The 19,650-nt window shown below is 43.9% G+C and overlaps 1 protein-coding gene and 1 long non-coding RNA gene across 7 annotated transcripts; one reads left to right on the top strand and one right to left on the bottom strand.

Moving 5' to 3' along the window:
• Positions 1-4,999: 4,999 nt before the first annotated feature.
• LOC123448649 lies at positions 5,000-8,555 on the bottom strand. Of its 3 annotated transcripts, none has more exons than XR_006631882.1 (7): positions 8,400-8,555; positions 8,170-8,305; positions 7,978-8,087; positions 7,039-7,132; positions 5,665-5,765; positions 5,416-5,455; positions 5,000-5,336 (listed from the first exon to the last, which is right to left on the bottom strand). It is a non-coding gene; the product is annotated as an uncharacterized LOC123448649 (long non-coding RNA). The 3 variants fall into 3 exon arrangements; XR_006631883.1 differs by having other exon boundaries at positions 8,170-8,302; XR_006631881.1 differs by having other exon boundaries at positions 8,170-8,308; positions 8,400-8,554.
• A 767-nt stretch (positions 8,556-9,322) lies between these two features.
• Positions 9,323-17,095, top strand: LOC123448648 (protein LAZ1 homolog 1). Of its 4 annotated transcripts, none has more exons than XM_045125608.1 (9): positions 9,323-9,505; positions 11,481-11,892; positions 12,060-12,116; positions 12,738-12,846; positions 13,317-13,501; positions 13,595-13,683; positions 13,852-14,107; positions 16,055-16,297; positions 16,468-17,095. In XM_045125608.1, the coding sequence occupies exons 2-9, from the start codon at positions 11,677-11,679 to the stop codon at positions 16,744-16,746; spliced, it is 1,434 nt and encodes a 477-aa protein (XP_044981543.1). In that variant the 5' UTR covers positions 9,323-9,505; positions 11,481-11,676; the 3' UTR covers positions 16,747-17,095. The 4 variants fall into 4 exon arrangements, with proteins under 4 accessions (XP_044981543.1, XP_044981546.1, XP_044981545.1 ...); XM_045125611.1 differs by lacking the exon at positions 9,323-9,505 and adding an exon at positions 9,690-10,280; XM_045125610.1 differs by lacking the exon at positions 9,323-9,505 and adding an exon at positions 9,690-10,935.
• The last annotated feature ends 2,555 nt before the right edge of the window (positions 17,096-19,650 follow it).

The raw sequence follows: 19,650 nt of genomic DNA, 5'->3' as shown, positions 1-19,650 counted from the left end.
TTTGATCAAAACGTCGTTGTTGTTCATTTGTGACGCTCCGTTTTCGACGCTTGGTTTTTCGTCATGAGATCGTCGTAAACTGAAAACCGTGACGATGTAGCAACGAAAATATAGCGTCGTGTATTAGCATATTCCTTGTAGTGGGACCAAGAACACAGGTTTGAGCTGCGAAACGATTTTTTCTGGAGGTAGGAGAAGCGGATGAGAGCAAGAACGAGTGAGGGGGTGCCTGTGGGCCCCCACAAGCCTGGGTGGCGCGGCCAGGGGGTGCCCGCGCCCCTAGGGCTTGTGGCCCCCAGACAGACTCTTTGTCTCGGTATTTTTCAAAAAATCCAGAAAATCATACTTGATTTTCAGGACGTTCGGAGAACTTTTATTTTCGGGGTACTTTTCCATCGGACGCTAAAACAGAAAACAGGGAAAATTTAACTAAATCTATCATTTTTCTTCTAAGCAACCGAAGGAGAAAGCTTGGAACAGAGGTTTGTGACTCCTCGATTCATCCATCTCATGGTCATCGAAAGAAATCCGTTAGTGAAATTGATCAAGCCTCCTCGACAAAACTTTTCGAATCGCAAAAGAGAACGGAGAATTTTCGAATAGTCACTAGGTCACCTTAATGGGGATGTGTATCTCCCCAATAAGCAAATCATACTTCATCTTGACACGAGGTATAGGGCATTCAAAGCTTCCAATAAGAATCGATGAAGTCTTTTCGATAGCATTGATGCAATGTACTCGATATTGTTTCTTCGGAAAGTGCACCGTATGCTCATTACCGTTGACATGGAAAGTGACATTGCCTTTGTTGCAATCTATAACAGCCCCTGCAGTGTTTAAAAAGGGTCTTCCAAGGATGACAGCCATGGCATCGTCCTCGGGAATATCCAAGATAACAAAGTCTGTTAAGATAGTGGTGTTAGCAACCACAACAGACACATCCTCGCAAATGCCGATAGGGAAAGCAGTTGATTTGTCGAACCATTTGCAGAGAGATTTCAGTGGGCGTCAACTTATCCAGTTCAAGTCTACGATAAAGTGAGCGAGGCATAACACTAACACCGGCTCCAAGGTCGCATAAAGCAGTTCTAACGTAGTTGCCTTTAATGGAGCAAGGTATAGTGGGCACACCGGGATCACCTAGTTTCTTAGGAGTTCCACCCTTGAAGGTATAATTAGCGAGCATGGTGGAAATCTCAACCTCAGGTATCCTCCTCTTATTAGTCACAATATCTTTCATGTACTTAGCATACGGAGACATCTTGAGCATATCTGTCAAACGCATTTGCAGAAAGACAGGTCTGATCATTTCAACGAAGCGGTCAAAATCCTCATCATCCTTTTTCTTGGATGGTTTGGGAGGAAAGGGCATGGGTTTCTGAACCCATGGTTCCCTTTCTTTACCATGCTTCCTAGCAGCAAAGTCATTCTTATCGTATCTCTTAGTCTTAGGCTGTGGGTTATCAAGATCAACACTAGGTTCAATCTCCACATCCTTATCATTGCTAGGTTGAGCATCTTCATGAACATCACTATTGATATTATCATTAGGCTCATGTTCATCACCAGATTGTGTTTCAGTATCAAAGATAGAGACATCGTTTGGACTCTCAGGGATAGCAGCAACAGGGTTGCTAGCGTGCAGGTTCCTATCATCTTTCTTCTTCTTTCTAGGATGACTAGGTGCATCAGTGCTAACTCCTTGAGAATCTTGTTCAATTCTCTTCGGATGACCCTTAGGATACAGAGGTTCCTGGGTCATTCTACCGCCTCTAGTAACGACTCTGACAGGATTGTCATTCAACTCATTGAGCAAGTCATTTTGAGCTTTAAGAACTTGTTCTACTTGAGTAGTAACCATAGACGCATGTTTTCTCAGAAGCTTAAGATCATTGACATTTCTGTCCACACAAGCACTTAAATGACTAAGCATACGAGCATTCTGTTCCAATTGTCTGCTAACATAATCATTGAAACTCTGTTGTTTGGCAACAAAGTTATCAAATTCATCCAAGCATAGGCTAGCAGGTTTATCAAAAGGAATATCACTCTCATCAAACCTACGCAGAGAATTTACTTCTACTACCTGTATCGGGTTATCAAGACCATGGATCTCTTCGATAGGTGGTAGATTTTTGACATCTTCAGATTTAATGCCTTTCTCTCGCATAGATTTCTTGGCTTCTTGCATATCTTCAGGACTGAGGAATAGAATACCTCTTTTCTTCGGAGTTGGCTTAGGAGGTGGCTCGGGAATAGTCCAACCATTCTCATTGCACAAGATGTTATTCAATAGAATCTCAGCTTGTTCTACAGTTCGTTCCCAAAAAACACTACCGGCACAACTATCTAGATGGTCTTTAGAAGCATCGGTAAGTCCATTATAGAAGATATCAAGTATTTCATTCTTCTCAAGAGGGTAATCAGGCAAAGCATTCAGCAGCTGGATGAGCCTCCCCAAGCTTGTGGGATACTCTCTTCTTCAGCTTAAGCAAAGTTGTATATTTCCTGCAAGGCAGCTTGCTTCTTATGGGCAGGGAAATATTTTTCACAGAAGTAGTAGACCATATCCCAGGGGCTACGCACACAACCAGGAGCAAGAGAAGTGAACCAAGTCTTAGCATCATCCTTTAGCGAGAAAGGAAACAACTTGGGCATATAGTAGTGGCGGATCTTTTCCTCACTAGTGAATAGGGTGGCTATTTCGTGCAGTTTGGTAAGATGGGCTACAACCGTTTTAGACTCATAACCGTGAAAAGGATCAGATTCAACCAGAATGATTAACTCAGGGTCGACAGAGAATTCATAATCCTTATCGGCCACAAAGATAGGCGAAGTGCCAAACTTCGGATCGTATTTCATCCTAGCGTTCAGAGATTTTTCTTTCCACTTGAGCAGTAGTTTCTCAACATCATAGCTATCCTTACACGCAAGAAAGTCCTCAGCTATCTCTCCCTCCATAACATAGCGTTCAGGCATAACACGCAATTTACGCATAGTAGCAGGTTCTACTTCAATAGTATCAGTAGTTTCAGAAGTATCATCACGTCTAGCAGCAACTCTAGCAATTTGTGCATAAAGGAATGCACCTAGTGGCAAAGCAGTATCAAGCATACCATCATCAGGCATAGTATCAAGCATAGCATCATCAGGCATAGTATCAAGCATAGCATCATCAGGCATAGTATCAAGCATAGCATCATCATAAGCATCATGGACAACAGAAGTAGCATCATCAAGCACAGGCGACATATCAAGATTTCTAGCGGGAGGCGAAGTCGCAAACTTACTCAAAACTGAAGGTGAATCAAGTGCAGAGCTAGATGGAAATTCCTTACCTCTCCTCGTAGTGGAAGGCAAGATTTTAGTTCTTGGATCTTTCGATTCCTCATAGTGATCAGCAAACGTCAATCTCAAGTGACTCAGAGAATATAGTTGTGCTTCCCCGGCAACGACGCTAGAAAAAGCCTTGATAACCCACAGGTGTAGGGGATCGCAACAGTTTCCGAGGGTAGAGTATTCAACCCAAATTTGTTGGTTCGCACAAGGGGAAGCGAAATAATATTCTCAAGTATTAGCAGCTAGTTTGTCAGATTCAACCACACCTGAAAGATTAGTGTCTGCAAGCAAAGTATCAGTAGCAAAGTAGTATGATAGCAACGGTGCCAGAAACGATCTGTTGACGGCAAACTATTCCTAACTGTTGTATCAATGGCGCCAGTAGGTTGCACATGGACGGGAAATATTCTTCCCCGGCAACGGTGTCGGAAAAGGTCTTGCAACAAGTAACAACGAAGTAGCAAGGAACAGCAGCAGCAGCAGAGTAACAGCAGTAGCAACAGTAGCAACAAAGTGACCCAATCCCTTTTGTAGCAAGGGACAATCCTAGACAAAGTAAAGTAGCGAGGACCAGTAGTAAAAGACTCGTAGGCAGTGGATCGGTGATGAATGAGTATGACGGATGTGATTCATCATGTAACAGCTATAACACGGAGAGATAAGTAACTAGCTTCCGTTCGTCAATCTAATGTAGGCATGTATTCCGTATGCAGTCATACGTGCTTAGGGAAAAGAACTTGCATGACATCTATTGCCCATCCCTCCCGTGGCAGCGGGGTCCTAATGGAAACTATGGGATATTAAGGTTCTCCTTTTAATAAAGAACCGGACCAACGCATTAACACGTGGTGAATACATGAACTCCTCATACTATGGTCATCTCCGGGAGTGGTTTCGGCTATTGTCACTCCGGGGTTGCCGGGTCATAACACATAGTAGGTGACTACAACTTGCAAGATAGGATCTAAAACATACATATATTGGCGACAACATAATAGGTTCAGATCTGAAATCATGGCACTCGGGCCCTAGTGACAAGCATTAAGCATAGCCAAGTAGTGACAACATCAATCTAGAACATAGTGGATACTAGGGATCAATCCCCGTCAAGAACTAACTCGATTACATTATAGATCTCATCCAACTATCACCGTCCAGCAAGCCTACGATGAGATTACTCACGAACGATGAAGAGCATCATGGAATTGTTGATGAAGAAAGGTTGATGATGACGATGACGACGATTTCCCCTCTCCGGAGCCCGAAACGGACTCCAGATCTGTCCTCCAGATGAAGAACAGGATGTGGCGGCGCCTCCGTATCGCAAAACGCGATTTAACCTTCTCTCTGATTTTTCCGGGCGAGACGGAAGATATAGAGCTGAGTTTGGGGGCGGTGGAGCCATGTGGGCCCCACAAGCCCTCATGGCGCGGCCGCGACTTGTGGGCTTGTGGCCCACTGGTCCACCTCCTCTGGTGGATCCTTGCGCAGGTATTTTTTCTTTTATTCCAGAAAAAATCTCCGTAAGTTTTCAGGACATTCCGCGAACTTTTATTTCTGCACAAAAACAACACCATGGCAATTTTGCTGAAAACAGCGTGAGTCCTGGTTAGTTCCATTCAAATCATGCAAGTTAGAGTCCAAAACAAGGGCAAAAGAGTTCGGAAAAGTAGATACGACGGAGACGTATCAACGCCGCATCTGCATTTTGAGCATTCCAGTTTCATGGTGAACAATCAACGATTTGACATAATTGCGTGTTACCAATGCAAATTGATACAATGCGGTCTTATTGACCTGGATTTGGCGAAGCGTAGAGCACTCAAATCTCAATGGAGGTCTCCATCTCATGGAACAACTGCATGCTGGGTGCCCTCGTTTGCTTAAGTCTGTTCTGTTGGTCATCCCTCAAGTCCAACTTGCACCCCACCATGATCACATGCGTCTTCAATTGTAACCACAAAAACATTGGAAGGCACAAATGAAGATGGACAACCCTGGGAATGACCAACCATGTCAGGACCTAACCTATGAGTTTGCCACAACCACAAACCAAGCCATAGAACGCAAGATTACCTTGATGCACCTGAGATCCGGGAGCCAGTAGGAGCTGACCCTGTCGACCATGGAGAGTGTAAAGAATGATAGAGAGAGTTTATGCGGCACACTTATTTACATTGACATCATGGAATTTTAATGTTTTATACATATAGAAAGGCACATGATCAGCTAACTGAATGCTATCTTATCCAGCTAATCTAGGAGAAAGTGGAGGACGTGGTTAGCTGACAGTATGCGTGCATTAACACACTAACAACTACGTACTGATTGTTTCAACAGAGAGCACATGTCGCGTAAGTGAGCACCACCGCGTCCATCGCCTGACATTCGACATTCATCTTAGGCATTTGCTTTGGGCTGCAAGCCTGCAACACACAGATATACATACCATGAAGACGGGGTCAACTCCCCCACAAATACCAAATCAATCTACGAAGGAATCAGGGGCGGAGCTAGCTCCAACAATTATCCATTAAATAATACGCATTGTTGCAGCAAATTGCTGGAAAGTGTCCAGACTCATCGAACAACATCCTCATCTCATCCAAAGACCACGCTGGCCCTTGGCGGCGATGGAGCAGACGGATGACGATGTGAAGAAGACAATTGAAGTGTTTGCTGAACTGAGGGCAAAGGATGCACATCTTACATACCGTGTGCATGCAGTGAAAGAGTGTATTATAAATAACTTGCTGTGAACGAATGACAACAACAGTCTACAGTACAGTTTCTTTGATGCTGTATCGGACGAACCTTTACGACACGGCCTTAAGATTTTACGGGCGCATACGAGGTCAGGCTGAGAATAGCACTTCCCCCTTTCTGCTACATATACAATATAATTGAAGCTTTTGGCTGCTCGTACATTACTGGGACGCGAGCTCATATTACACATAGAACGGATCGAGGTGTTTTAGTCTCTTTCTGCTTGTTCTGAAGAGTTGATAGAAAAATAAGTCTAAAGCAAACTTTAACATCCCACTTCTAACTACACATTTTAAATTAGGCAGACTATATGAGTAAAGAAAATATCAGCATGAAAGCATATGGTTGTGGAGCCGAACGTGCTTTTCTTGAGTCTGAGACATTGTGACGGAGAGTTTGTAGTAGAGAACAATTCTTTTCTTTAATTCTTAGCCATTTTGTAGCATTTTTTTTCATGTAAGTATATGAAAAAGCATCAACTAACTTTTTATATAATATTTTTATGCATACTGATTGCTCCAGTTATGATTCTTGGATATTAGTTGGATGTCTTCCATGAGTGTTTGGTACTCGATTTTCCCTAACATGGATCTTCATCTTCCCATTTTCATATATATGAATTTGAGTCTATATTTGTAGGGATGCATGAAAATGTGAAGTGTGTGGAGAGAAAAGTCTTTTGGCTGTACAATTAATTTTTTAGTGTGCATTTTGAGTTAGAAGTTAAAATTCCAACTCAATTGTGTTGTAACCGAACTGGATGCAAACTGAAATAATCCTTTTCTCCGAGGAAAATATATATTTTGTATAGTTTTGTGAGAACACCGGAGCAAGGAGCACATGCAGCAAAATTATGTCTATAGCATCCACTTGTAGAAAATTATGCACGGTCATCTTACTAATTTTGTATAGGTGGAGATCGTGCGTTCATACCAGAGGAAGAAATGACCGGAGATTGAGCTGGTGTCCACCCTGGTCGTCGGCTTGGCGTCGGTGTCCTCGTTGCCTCCTTCTCGCTGCAATTCGGCTAAAATTCAGAGAAATAAGATTCAGTTTACGGAGACATCCGGTGATCGAGAACGGATCAGAGTGGAAAGTGAGCTGTAGCCAGCCGCTTGCTGCCTCTTTTGGTTGTACAATTAATTTTGTAGTGTGCATTTTGAGTTAGAAGTTAAAATTCCAACTCAATTGTGTTGTAATTGAACTGGATGCAAACTGGAATAATTATTTTTGACACACTTCCCACAAATGTCATACAAAGTTGACCTCTAGAAATCAGATTTTTTTCCACTATTTTTCTCGATTCTACTGTTCATTAGGGAGCATATGAGCGGAGGAGCAGAATAGGATTTTTCTTTTGAAACGGAGTAATCTTCAGATCATATTCAAGCCCCAAATCAGATGAATCTTCTGATACAGGATTTGAGAAACTGTTCGAGTTAGATTCCTCCAAGCTTCTCACTTGTCAAAAGTTATAAAAGGCTAAATAGAACAACTACATGCGAACAAAAGAAGTTTTGAAACCCGGTCTCTTCTTCAATGAAGCACTTCTAACAAACCCTCTGATACACCTGGTGGTTCAGAACTTCATGCATATATGCCCATAGTTTCTGTCAAAAAGAAGCAAGTTTGCATTGTGCATTGGAAAAGGCATAAAATTTCAGGGTTCAGTTGTGCTTCAGTCTTCAGTTTCTATTTTCATTATCTCTACAGCAGAAAAATTTCAGGGTTCAAATCAACACAAACAGCAGAAAAATCAATATAGACAAACACTCCCATCCATCCTCATATCCCCTAGATATGAACCAATGATCCATCAAACATATGTTAATTTAGCAAGTACTCTGTATGACGTTACAGTAGATTTATTACCTGCTTGGCCTTGGATTCAGCTTGTAAGATCCCCAGCACCTCCTTGTCAGGGTTGGCCCAGCACTGCGCTTACACATGAACCTCCACGAACTCCAGTAGAGGAATCGGTGCTTCAGTTGCAGGCAAAACCAGAAACAACAGTTTCAATTGCAATCTGTGCAAAACAAAAAAGAGAAGAATTCTATGTCTTACAAATTGGTTCAATTCAATCTTGGCACTATAGCTCTGTTTTTCTTGCTAGTTTAGACCCTGCAGCAAGGCTAATCCCTCTACTTCCTCCACACTATAGTTATGTTTTTCTTGCTAGTTTGATATCACAGATGGTCTTCTCCTTAATTCAAAACAAAAAACATGCTGTCAAAAGAAAATTAAAGACAATAAGCAAACATAACAGGCGCATGGCATGAGAAGGAGGGAGCTACCACCGAGTGGAGGGGTGGAGGATGGGGGCAGCCTCTTCGTGTGACAGTTCGACTCAGGGGAAGAGCCGCTGGCTATATGCTCGTGGATCAGTAGGCGCGGCGAGCGGGGGGAGGAGTCGCGGCGAGCGGGGGGAGGGGTCGCGGCGAGCGGCGGGAGTGGTCGCGACGAGCCGGGGGAGGGGGCGCGGCGAGGGACGGGAGGAGGCGCGGTGGCGGGAGGAGGCGCGACGCGTAGGGGTCGCGGCGAGGGACGGGAGGAGGCGCGGTGGCGGGAGGAGGCGCGGCGCGCGTCGAGCGGGGGGAGGAGGTGCGGCGAGGGACGGGAGGAGGCGCGGTGGCGGGAGGAGGCGCGGCGCGCGTCGGGGGGGGGGGGGGGGGGGGAGGCGCGGCGAGCGGAGGGAGGGGTCGCGGCGAGCGACGGGAGGAGGCGCGGCGATCGGTCCGAACAGGAGGAGGCGGTCGAGCGTGCGAGCCAGGATTGATTCTTTTTTTTAAACCGTCAGGATTGATTCCTCGCGAGACGTGGAGCGTGCGAGCGAGGGATTGTTTAGCGCTAACGAAAACTGTCTACTTTCGTTAACGACGTGTTTAGATCCTTCATTAAGTGATTAGACGGTTGAGATGATGAGTTGGATCTGTCCTCTCGTGTTTCTATTAGTAGATATATATATATTTAAACATTTGTGTAAAGGAAAATGCTCAAAAAAAAAGAAAAAGAGGAGAAAATTGTGAGTCACGATCCGATCCGGGTCAGGTCTCCCGCGGCAGGCAGATGGGCCCACGACCTGGCCGCCTATTCACGCCACCACCGCTTGCGGGCATCCGCAGAATAGGCACATCCACGAGTCAACCACCACCACCTGCTCGGAGGGGCCCCAGGCGTGCAAGTGCAAAAGCCCCGTCGCTCTCGACTCCCATAGTCTCAGTCGAGGCCAACCCAGAGATTTTTCTTCCAACAAAAATACTCGTCTCGTCTCGTCTCGTCTCCGTTGGAAGCGAAGCGGGAGCCGAGGCCGGCCGAGGCCCCTTCTCCACACCCGAGGCGGAGGGGCTAGCCGCCTCGGTGCGATCTGCTCGCCCCCCCCCCCCCCCCTCCCACTCCAAAGGTCTGCATCCCTCGTCTCAGTGCGATTCCCCATCCAGTTTGACCCGTCGGAGGTGGTTGATTTCGTACCATAGATTCGCTAGTTGTTCTGCTGTTATTATTATTATTATTATTATTTCTTTTCCTGAAAGAAATCGGGCTTGTTTGTGTGGACCATGGAGTAGGATGATCTGGGCGCCGGGGAAGGGGGCAGCAGGTTGCGCTAATCCATAGAACTCGTCAATGCCGGGTGGTCCGTGCGGTCGTGGTGGTGGTGGGTAAATCGCGAGGCGCGTCGGTGTAGTTTTGGGCGGTTCCGGTTGCTTCACTTCTGCTATTAGTATTATTTTTTGTTTTTATTACGAACTGCTTCGACCCAGTGAGATGACTGAACTAGTAATTACTTATCAGTCCGCGTCGATGTCTGGCCCTGTTTTATTGCTGCTGTTATTACTTGATCGGTCGCTAGATTGCTAATTGGCTGGACATGGTCAGTTGTCCGCACACTTAAGCAGTGCGGACACTGGAGATGGCTATCCCATTGATTTACGTCTGCCTGTGTCGTTTCCTAATTTGTGATGTGGATAAATTGGTTGGTTGTCCAACTTTTGACTGGTTGTTGGGAAGGGTAGGTGGACCTTATGTGAGTTTTTCATGCTATACATGCATCACATCGTGTCGTATAATTGGCAGTGTGTTCTCTAGTTTTTCTGTCACTCAATATACCCAAGGGCCAAGGAGAGAATAGTTGAGCAGCCAGCATTCTCTTTCTCTTATGAGCCTACCCATCGGCCCAGGTTCGAGTCTCCCACTCTATCTTAGTTTTGATTGAGTTGTGGACGGAATAGCTCTTTATGCCTCCACACGCTTAAAAAATCAAGCAGTCAAGCAAATATAATTGCACTCTAGTCATTGTAGCAGGAACACTTCTCTCTCCTGTTCTACCCTTGCTATGCCCTCTTAACACTTCGTCATGATGTATCCCCAGAACTGTGTTCCCACTCATTGTAGTACAAGAGTAAAAGGTCTTGGCCCCTCAGTAAAAGCCAGCATAACCTTGGGCAACCATCGCTGAACTGAAAGAGAGTTTCCATTGATTCCTGGGTTGATTGCCTACTCTGTTGGAATAGGGCTTACATTAATTTCAGGGTTTAACTCTGCTCTTCGCCTTAAATTTAATTTTAAGCGAGTTATTTGGAATTCTATGCCGAATTGCTACTTTTCTTCGAGGGAAATTACATTCGTATTTTGTTTTACTAAGATGGAAATGCTTTATTTGTTGACGATTTGGCTTCTTACCACCTTGTAGTTAAATAAAGATTGGTTCCAACTTCCAATAATGATGATTGTATGTCAATTATTTATACGAAGTTTTGTGTGAATATGTAGAAGATTTAGCAAGAGGGATGGCTTGTCGTTCGCAGAGTAATTGAATGGCTGCATCTGTGTAAGGTTGAGTATTTTTCATTGGATTATTTGTTACCTCTGCTGAATTAAAGGGAATGAAGGGTGGGCCTGGCGCAGTGGTAGAGTCTGTCCACTTGTAGCCTGGAGGTCCTGGGTTCGATCCAACCTCCTTGCAGAATTATTATGCAAGGGTAAGGCTGTCTAGAAGTTCCCTTCCCTGGGCCCCACTTTATGTGGGAGCTCTAAGCACTGGGTATGCTCTACTGAATCAAAGGGAACATGACACTAAAAGGAAGAAATTTATTAATTCATTATTGCCATTTTTTCCACAATGGAGATGGGCATCTAAGACATGCGATCGTGCCACCTTCCATGGCGTAATTATTAGAAAAAAAGATGGGTCTCCTATGATTTCCTGGATGCTGTTCATGTCGTTGGTTTTAGCTTCTATAATTGCATGAAAAATTTATTTGATACTTATAAGCTAAAAGTGCCCTTATCTTACATGCATTCCTTTGCCATAAGCTCTGTCACTTTATCTTAAGAGCAAATATTTTTGTGTTTATCTTACAATCGTTGTCAATCTGTAGGGAAGGACCAGTATGCTACGCAGCAAAGTTTTGCAGAAGACTAAAGAGAGTTTGAGCATATTAAAGAAGCACAAAAGAAGATTTACGCCTCAGTTTCTGAATCCTCAATTCTCTAGCTTGTAGAAGACAAAGCCGGAATTATAGATAGAGGACAGACCACGAGCAAATTTCCCACCAAAATACAGTCTTGGGCAGTATGGTGCCGAAAAAAGTGATCCGTTTCATTTTGGTGCTGATCCATGTGAGCAGTTGTTTGGGTAGATCAGGGAAAATGTTTTCTCCTAGCTTTATCTCAGTGGCGAAGTCATTGTCAAGCTGGCCAATTTTCAGCGCAGGGGCATCTGTAACTGTTGCACTTGTTCTGTCCTTGTTTCTAACTTTCGAGCATCTCTGTGCGTACCATCAACCTGAGGTAGCTTTCTTTCAGAATTTCAGCTTTTGGTTTATTAGAAGAATATATTCTGATATGAAAGATTTCATACCACCATGAGCTGCATTTGTTCTCAGTTTTCAACTATCTATACTGTTCTTTTGGACTGCTGCACTTTCAATTTCGGTTCCTTACCTTGTCCATTGCAGGAGCAGAAGTTCTTGATTGGTCTCATTATGATGGTTCCAGTATATGCTGTTCAATCAGTAAGCAGACCTGTCTGTTTTTGTTTCTGTTCCAAATTTTTGTACAACTTCATAGTTCAGCGTTGATATCACATTGCTGATACATGGAGTGAGCATCTGAACAATTGATATTTTTGAAACTGACAGCATCAACGTTGTGCTCACTATATTATGTTTGTGACCGTTTTCTAAAGATTACTTCGCTAGTATTATTCTGTGATCATAATTTATAAACATATACCTGGTAGCATTATTACATACTTACGCTATTTTAAGTATGCCTTGTGAGTGTTTGTATGTAGTATGTCTAGAATATTCTTTTATATTTGATATAGCACCCTGTAATTCCATTTGCAAATGTGCTTATTGAGGATAACTTATACTCCCTCCGTCCCAAAATTCTTGTCTTAGGTTTGTCTAAAAATAAATGTATCTAAATACTAAAACGTGACTTGATACATTCATATCTACATAAATCTAAGACAAGAATTTTGGGACGGAGGGAGTATTACTCTTAGTGCCTTTGTTCCTTTCTTGTACCTCCTTTTGGCTTTCACCAACTTTATTTTTCTGTGTATATGTGGTGACTATGATTTTATTTCCTTCAATGCCAACAGTCCTTTCTTATTTATGTTTTTGTAGTTCTTCTCATTACTGAATTCAAAGGTTGCTTTCATCTGTGAGATGATGCGGGATTGTTACGAGGCATTCGCAATGTATTGCTTTGAGAGATATCTGATAGCATGCTTAGGTTGGTACTTTCTCCATTTGGATCCTTACTATAAGAATTGTCTTCTTTATCAATAGTTGGAAGTCAAATTGTACACGGTTGTGACTTTTAACCTATTTTTCCAACTAACCTTTTCGTTATTGGGAATGATTACTTGATTAATCTTATCTTGGGTAATACAAAGGTTTCTTTTTTCGGGTAATGCAGAAATATCAATCGTCAAAAGAGGAATTTAATTATAAGAAGTTACAATTTGAGTGACATTGCCTTTCTGACTTTGGAGTTACATTCTCATCAGTTTTTAATCGTAAGAATGTCGATGCTGACGAAGCACGTTTTTCTGTTTTCTGCTTTAGTTTGGTCAGTGCATAAAACCTGTTATATTGGAGTGAGGGTCAATATGCCAAATACCTAGTTTTTTAGCCTACAACTCTCAGTTTTCCTTGTTTATATCTATGCTGTTCATTTGATTTAATCTTTTATCATTTTAGGTGGGGAGGAAAGTACCATCAGATACATGGAGGATCAGTTTCAACCCAGTGATAGTTCTCCTCTGCTGGACGTTGATTATGATTATGGTATTGTGAAACATCCATTCCCATTGAACTGGTTTATGAGAAACTGGTACCTCGGTCCTGACTTCTATTATGCCGTGAAGATTGGGATTGTGCAATATGTACGTATTTTATGGTGACAAGCTTTTTACCTTTGTGCCTCTTTGCTTCATGTATGTAACTGCTCTGATGTAGTAGTTTATGATTTTCTGTAGATGATACTCAAGCCTATTTGTGCTATCTTGGCAATTTTTCTAGAACTTCTGGGTATCTATGGAGAAGGAAAATTTGCATGGAGATATGGGTAGGAGTCTGTTTCCTTTGCATGTTGTTTTTCCTGAGCAATCTCTTGAATATTTGTGGCAAACTTAAAGATGCTCATTGTTTTATGCATAATTAATCTGATTCTGCCTTGGGAATGAGCAAAATATTTCAAGTTTGGCGTTCTCAGTGTCAGTCAATCCCTTCGCAGGTACCCATATTTGGCTGTTGTCCTAAATTTCAGCCAGACATGGGCATTGTACTGTCTCATACAGTTCTACACTGCTACCAAGGAGAAGCTGGAACCTATTAAGCCCCTGTCCAAGTTTCTAACTTTCAAATCTATTATATTTTTGACATGGTGGCAAGGTATTGCTGTTGCATTTCTGTTTTCAACTGGGCTTTTTAATGGACATCTGGCACAAAGTTTGCAAACACGTATCCAGGATTATATAATATGTCTGGAGGTATGTTCTATCCATTATGTTTTTTTACAGTTTCTAGTCTTGGGTTGATTCACTTGCTTTTACTTCTTGTTTTCTCAGCAAGTCACCTCTATCCTTTCAAATGGATTATATTCACTTGCTTTTATCCTCATAGGAGCATCCAGAACACATGCAAAAACATTTTTTTTCCGGGAAAACGCAGTGGATCTTTGCGTTTCATTTCATTGAAAAGAGAGATAGTTGTGAAATTACAGTCCTCCTAGGAGGTGGTTACACAAATCGGATGGCCACTAGTGGACATCCCATGAGGCTGGAAGCACAACCCTAAGCCCTTCGGCACCAGCAGTGGCCCAAAGCCTGGCCTCGTCTTTGATCCTGCCCACGAGAGTGTGGACGGACGGCTGCGCGTGATCGAAAAGGCAATCGTTCCTATGCTTCCAAATCATCCAAGGTGTCAGGAGCGCCACGGATGCAAGTCCCTTGTGCATCAGCTGAGGGGTGTCCTACCTAGCATGGTGCCGCCAGTCGAGCAGCTAGCTTTCGTTGTCGGGCGGTCTGCAGGTCGTGCGCACCCAAGCAAGGAGCTCATGCCAAACCTGCCGCGAGAAGGGACATGATAGCAGGAGGTGGTGCAGCGTCTCCGGGGCCTGGTCGCACAAGGGGCAAACCGCATGGTGCTGCATTCCATGCCGAGCGAGCCGATCCGCCGTCCAGCAGCGATCTAAGCTGGCGAGCCAGTGGAAGAATTTCACTTTCGGCGGCTTTCAGCGGCGCCCAGCTCCTCCAGATGAGCTTCCAGTCATCGGAGGCGATCGATCCGTGGAAGGATGCGTGGTAGGCAGATCTAGCGGTGTATGTGCTGGACTCGTTCCACTTCCAAACCAGCTTATCCGGCTCGAGGGAGAGTGACACGCTCTCGAGGAGACGCCAAAGCAGCTAGTACTGCCCAGTCTCGTGGACTCCCAGGACACCGTGGATGTCGAGCGCCCAAAGGTGGGCCTGTAAGCCCTCAGCCACCGTCCTGCTCTTTCTCCGTTGCTTGGGGATGCAAGCGTGGAGCAGGGGCGCGATCTCGTAGACGGAGCGGCCATTGATCCACCGGTCCTCCCAGAATCTAGTGCTCTCGCCGTTACCGATGATCGTGTGGGTGCTCGTGAAAAAGAAGGCGCGTTCCTCAGCAGAAAACTGGAGGTCGAGCTCAGCCCATGCACGGCGGTCATCAGTTTTGCTGAACCATAGCCAACGAGTCCTCAGCGCCATGCCGGTGCGCTCCAAGTAGTGCACTCCGAGCCCACCAAGGCATTTTGGGCACGCAATCCGACGCCAGCTAACGTGACAGTGACCGCCGTTAGCCTCGGCGCGGCCGGCCCAAAGGAACCCTCGCTGGATCCTCTCAAGCATCTTGAGAATCTTCTTTGGCAACGCCAACACGAGCAGCTGGTTTATTCAACTGTTACATGCCTATGCTTCATTTTTTCATTCATGGTGTAGTTTACTTTGGAAACGAGTTAGCTCTGATAGTTTGCACTATAGAAGTATAGGTCTGTTCATGCATATTAACCTCTGACTCATGTATTGCCTATGCCTAGAGTGCCTTTTGTAGTTTGCATATCAGTGAGTGATTTTACTGTAGATTGTTTCTGAGTTACTTTTTTTCATGTTGCATGTTCATGTGGAGGATATTGTTATGGGAAGCTCCCATATACCTTTTCCAATATTGCTTGGCTCATGTGTTGCTTTGAATTGTCCTGTATCACCAGTGTATACAATGTGTTTGTTGTACCAGTGATTTTATTTGCTTGTGCACATTTTTGTACATGAACTTGTGTTCACAACCGCTGATGTTATTTGCATTGTGCTTAAGTAGCTGTGGTATTTACTGACACTGCTAGTATGCTCTCTAATTCTTTAAGAAAAAGAGTCTTTTGAAGTTTATTCCCACAGCGTTTTGTGTTCCTTGCATGACAGATGGGGGTGGCGGCAGTGGTTCATATGAAAGTATTCCCGGCTAAGCCCTACAGGCGTGGCGAGAGAAGTGTTTATAATGCTGCTGTCATGTCTGATTACGCATCCCTGGGGGCTCCAGATCCTGAAGAAGAACAAGAGATTGATAATTTAACAATCATGGAAACCTCTCGCCCTGAATCCAGAGACAGGCGGTTGAGTTTTCCTCAGAGTGTTCGTGATGTTGTGTTAGGAAGTGGTGAAATTGTAAGTTTCTACTCCCTCTGTACCTAAATACTTGTTGGGGAACACTAATACAAGTGCCCCCAACTACAAGTATTGTGATACACAGGGAGTAATAGTGATCAGTTTTCTGTACCAAATTTTATCAATTTTTCTCTCACATTCGTCTCACTTGTTTTATGGTACCTTGTCAGATGGTCGATGATGTCAAATACACAGTCTCCCACGTCGTCGAGCCTATGGAAAGGAGTTTCACGAAGATAAACAAGACACTCCACCAAATATCTGAGAACGTGAAGCAGATTGAGAAGCAAAAGAGGAAGGCAAAGGATGACAGCCATCTTATTCCACTGGAATCATGGTCAGAGGAATTTTCAGAAGCTCAGGATCAGGTTTCAGGTGGTAGTTTTAGTGACAGTGGATTAGCTAGGAAAAGGTATAACAAATTTCGCAGACTCCGCAGGTGGTTCTAGCAGTCTGCTGGTGGGTTTTGACCAAGGCGGCTAACCTTTACCCAGAAGTAGAAGTTTATACAGTACATCATTTAGGATACACTGAGGCAAAAGAAAGACCGATTCCATAGTTTGCAGGAGGATGGCTTCAGAGCTTCCCTAGTTCGTTCTGTTTATAGCTGACTCTGGCTCAGTTTCAGAAGGTGTTGTTACATGGGGTTTTCTATGAGAGTGGCCTTGTTTGGTACAGGCAAATTTTTTAGGATCCGATAATTACTTATGTAACCACCCCCAAGCTTCTTGGATTAACACACTCAAGGGAGATGTTTGTATGATTGGATGAACAGTTTTCAATTCAAATCTTAAAGCATGGAAAACGAGCACATTAGTAAATATTCCACCACAAACATCAAGATAGTGAGATTTTGTACTTTGCAAACTACAAAAAGATATTCCACCACACAATCTATCCTGGTTAGTGAAAATTTTGAATTGAGCTATATAAACCGAAAGGGATCGGAGTATACACCATAGTACAAGAACTTGCTACTTGTATTTGTACATCAAGGTAGATTGTACTAAAACGAAAATTCGATATGGCTCGTACCACCATATAGTAGTATTATAGCCGATGTTGGTTGCTCGCCGACCCTCCTTGATTTTTTTGTCATTTGACTATTTTCCCTACCGTTAGGGGACAACCTATCGCCCAAGGATGTGACAATAGGCAATTAATCCACGTCAGCATAGATAGACGAACGTCGTTCCCTTTTGCCCACCTATCGTCGCTTGCCATGACGGTAGCCTGTCTAACCCTACCGCCAGGGTCCCTGACGGTAGGGTCCTCGCAGTTATAAGCAGTCGGCCTGTCTGCACCCCATCAAATCTCCCCTTCCCAGCTGCCTCTCCCCTCTTTCTGTTCTTCCGCTCGGCCCCTTTCTCATCTACTCCACTCCCTCTCGGATCTTCTTCGTTTCTTCACTGTTTTTACGGATCGAGATGGCTTCGAAACGAGAAAATTAAGCTCCTTCGATCCCACAAATTAGTTTTAGTCAAATAGCTTCTGATTCATCGCATTATTTGCTTCAAATCACCCATATTTTTGAACTAGATTTAATTATTTTGTACCCTAGGATTGTTTTAGATTGATTCTAGATGTTCTATGTGGTTGGATATGAATTCTAATCACTGGTTGGAATGGTAGTGTGAAGATGAACCCTAGTTCATTTTTTTAAATTGATGGTATGATGCATGTTGGAGAAATTAAATCATACTTTTGTTTTGATATGACACATGTTGATATGATATGATGCATGACGTATAGTGGATGCTGTCGGAGGAAATATGTTTAAGATGAACCCTAGTTCATGTTCTTATTTTTTGAAAAAAGGATGGTATGATGCATGTTGGAGGATTAACTCTTATGTTTGTTTTGCTATGATGCATGTTGATATGATGTGATGCATGTATAGTGGATGTTGTTGGAGAAATTTATATGAATGGATGAATAAATATATGAATGAATTAATTATTTGGATGTTATATTTGAAAAAAAATCATATATGTGTATCTTATAATGCTTATGTTTTGGTAATTTTATTTAGGTGGCCACCTCTTGCGGACAACATCGACATTAGGTACCCCATGCTTGACCCTGCGGGCCATCATGCCCATTTCATAGGGAACGGAGTGGTAATTACTATGATAGAAATATTGAACCAAATCTTTGGAATTAATGAAAATAAGTTACTAATTTTTGACGGCCACATTTTGACAGATGCTCCCGCCACTGCACATGAGGGGTCACATGAATATCGTGAAGATGTGGTACGACGAGCGCTGCGCGCCGTACTTCAGGAGAGCCTGGTTGTTGGGTTTCATCCCACGGTTCAAGCGTCAACCATCGACGCTCGTCCACTCAGCCCTCACAGCTTTGATCGACCGGTGACGGTCCGAGATGCACAATTTCCATCTCCCATGTGGGGAGATGACTGTGACCCTCGTGGATTGAGGGATGATTACAGCCCGACTGATCGAGGGCCATGCTCTCACTAGGCGAGTGGAGAGGACGAACTGGCAGGATAGGGTTACCACCCTCATCGATGACCGCCCCTTCCCGCTAAGGGTAATCGGACATCTGGTGTACCGCTGTCCTAGCCCCTGAAGACCCAGAGGATGTGCGTGACAAATGTCGATGATCGGACGGTGGAGCAATACGTGAGGGCCTACCCGTGGTTTATTCTCATAGAGGTTGTTTTTCCAGACTCCTCAGGGGACACTGCCCTATGCATGTATCTCTACTTCGTAGCCGACTAGGATGCAAGGTACATTTGGGGGTCTGTTGGACTAGCCTACTTATACCATTCTCATTGTTTTTTTATGGATGTATGCTCCTTAATATTGTGTTATATGATCATCAATTGATGTTTTGTAGCTTGACGACGCAACCCAAAGGACCGAAGCAACGCCCGGTATGTGTACTCTTCGGACATGGTGGGTGTCTACATGGACACATCCTAGGCTTTGTATAAGGTCTTCACCGGCAAGCTGGACACTTGGACGCCTTTGTAGGTATATAAACTAGCTCACCTATCTTTTTGAAGCCACTTGCATCGATGACTTACCAATGTTTTTGTAATAGGTTATCTGGTGGTTGTCTCATGACCTAGAGTGGGGGTTCGAGCTGAACGTGATGTGCGATAAGGACTGCACTAGCTGGCGGTGCATGGTACCCATGATATATGTGTACACTGTCGAGTGGCACTTGCCACACCGCGTGGTGATGCAGTTTGGGATTTATCAAAATACCCCACCGTGCATGCCGAATGAAAACGGTGTCCATGACCTCCACTTGTGAGTGAATTGTTCTCTGTTACCGTGTTCTCGTTGCGTTTGAAATTCTTATGATGTTTTGCGTTGCTTATG

The sequence above is a fragment of the Hordeum vulgare genome, chromosome 4H (genome assembly GCF_904849725.1).
Source record: "Hordeum vulgare subsp. vulgare chromosome 4H, MorexV3_pseudomolecules_assembly, whole genome shotgun sequence".
Taxonomy (NCBI): Eukaryota; Viridiplantae; Streptophyta; class Magnoliopsida; order Poales; family Poaceae; genus Hordeum; species Hordeum vulgare.
Note: the sequence above shows the minus strand (reverse complement) of the source record. Positions and strands in the feature narration are given on the sequence as shown.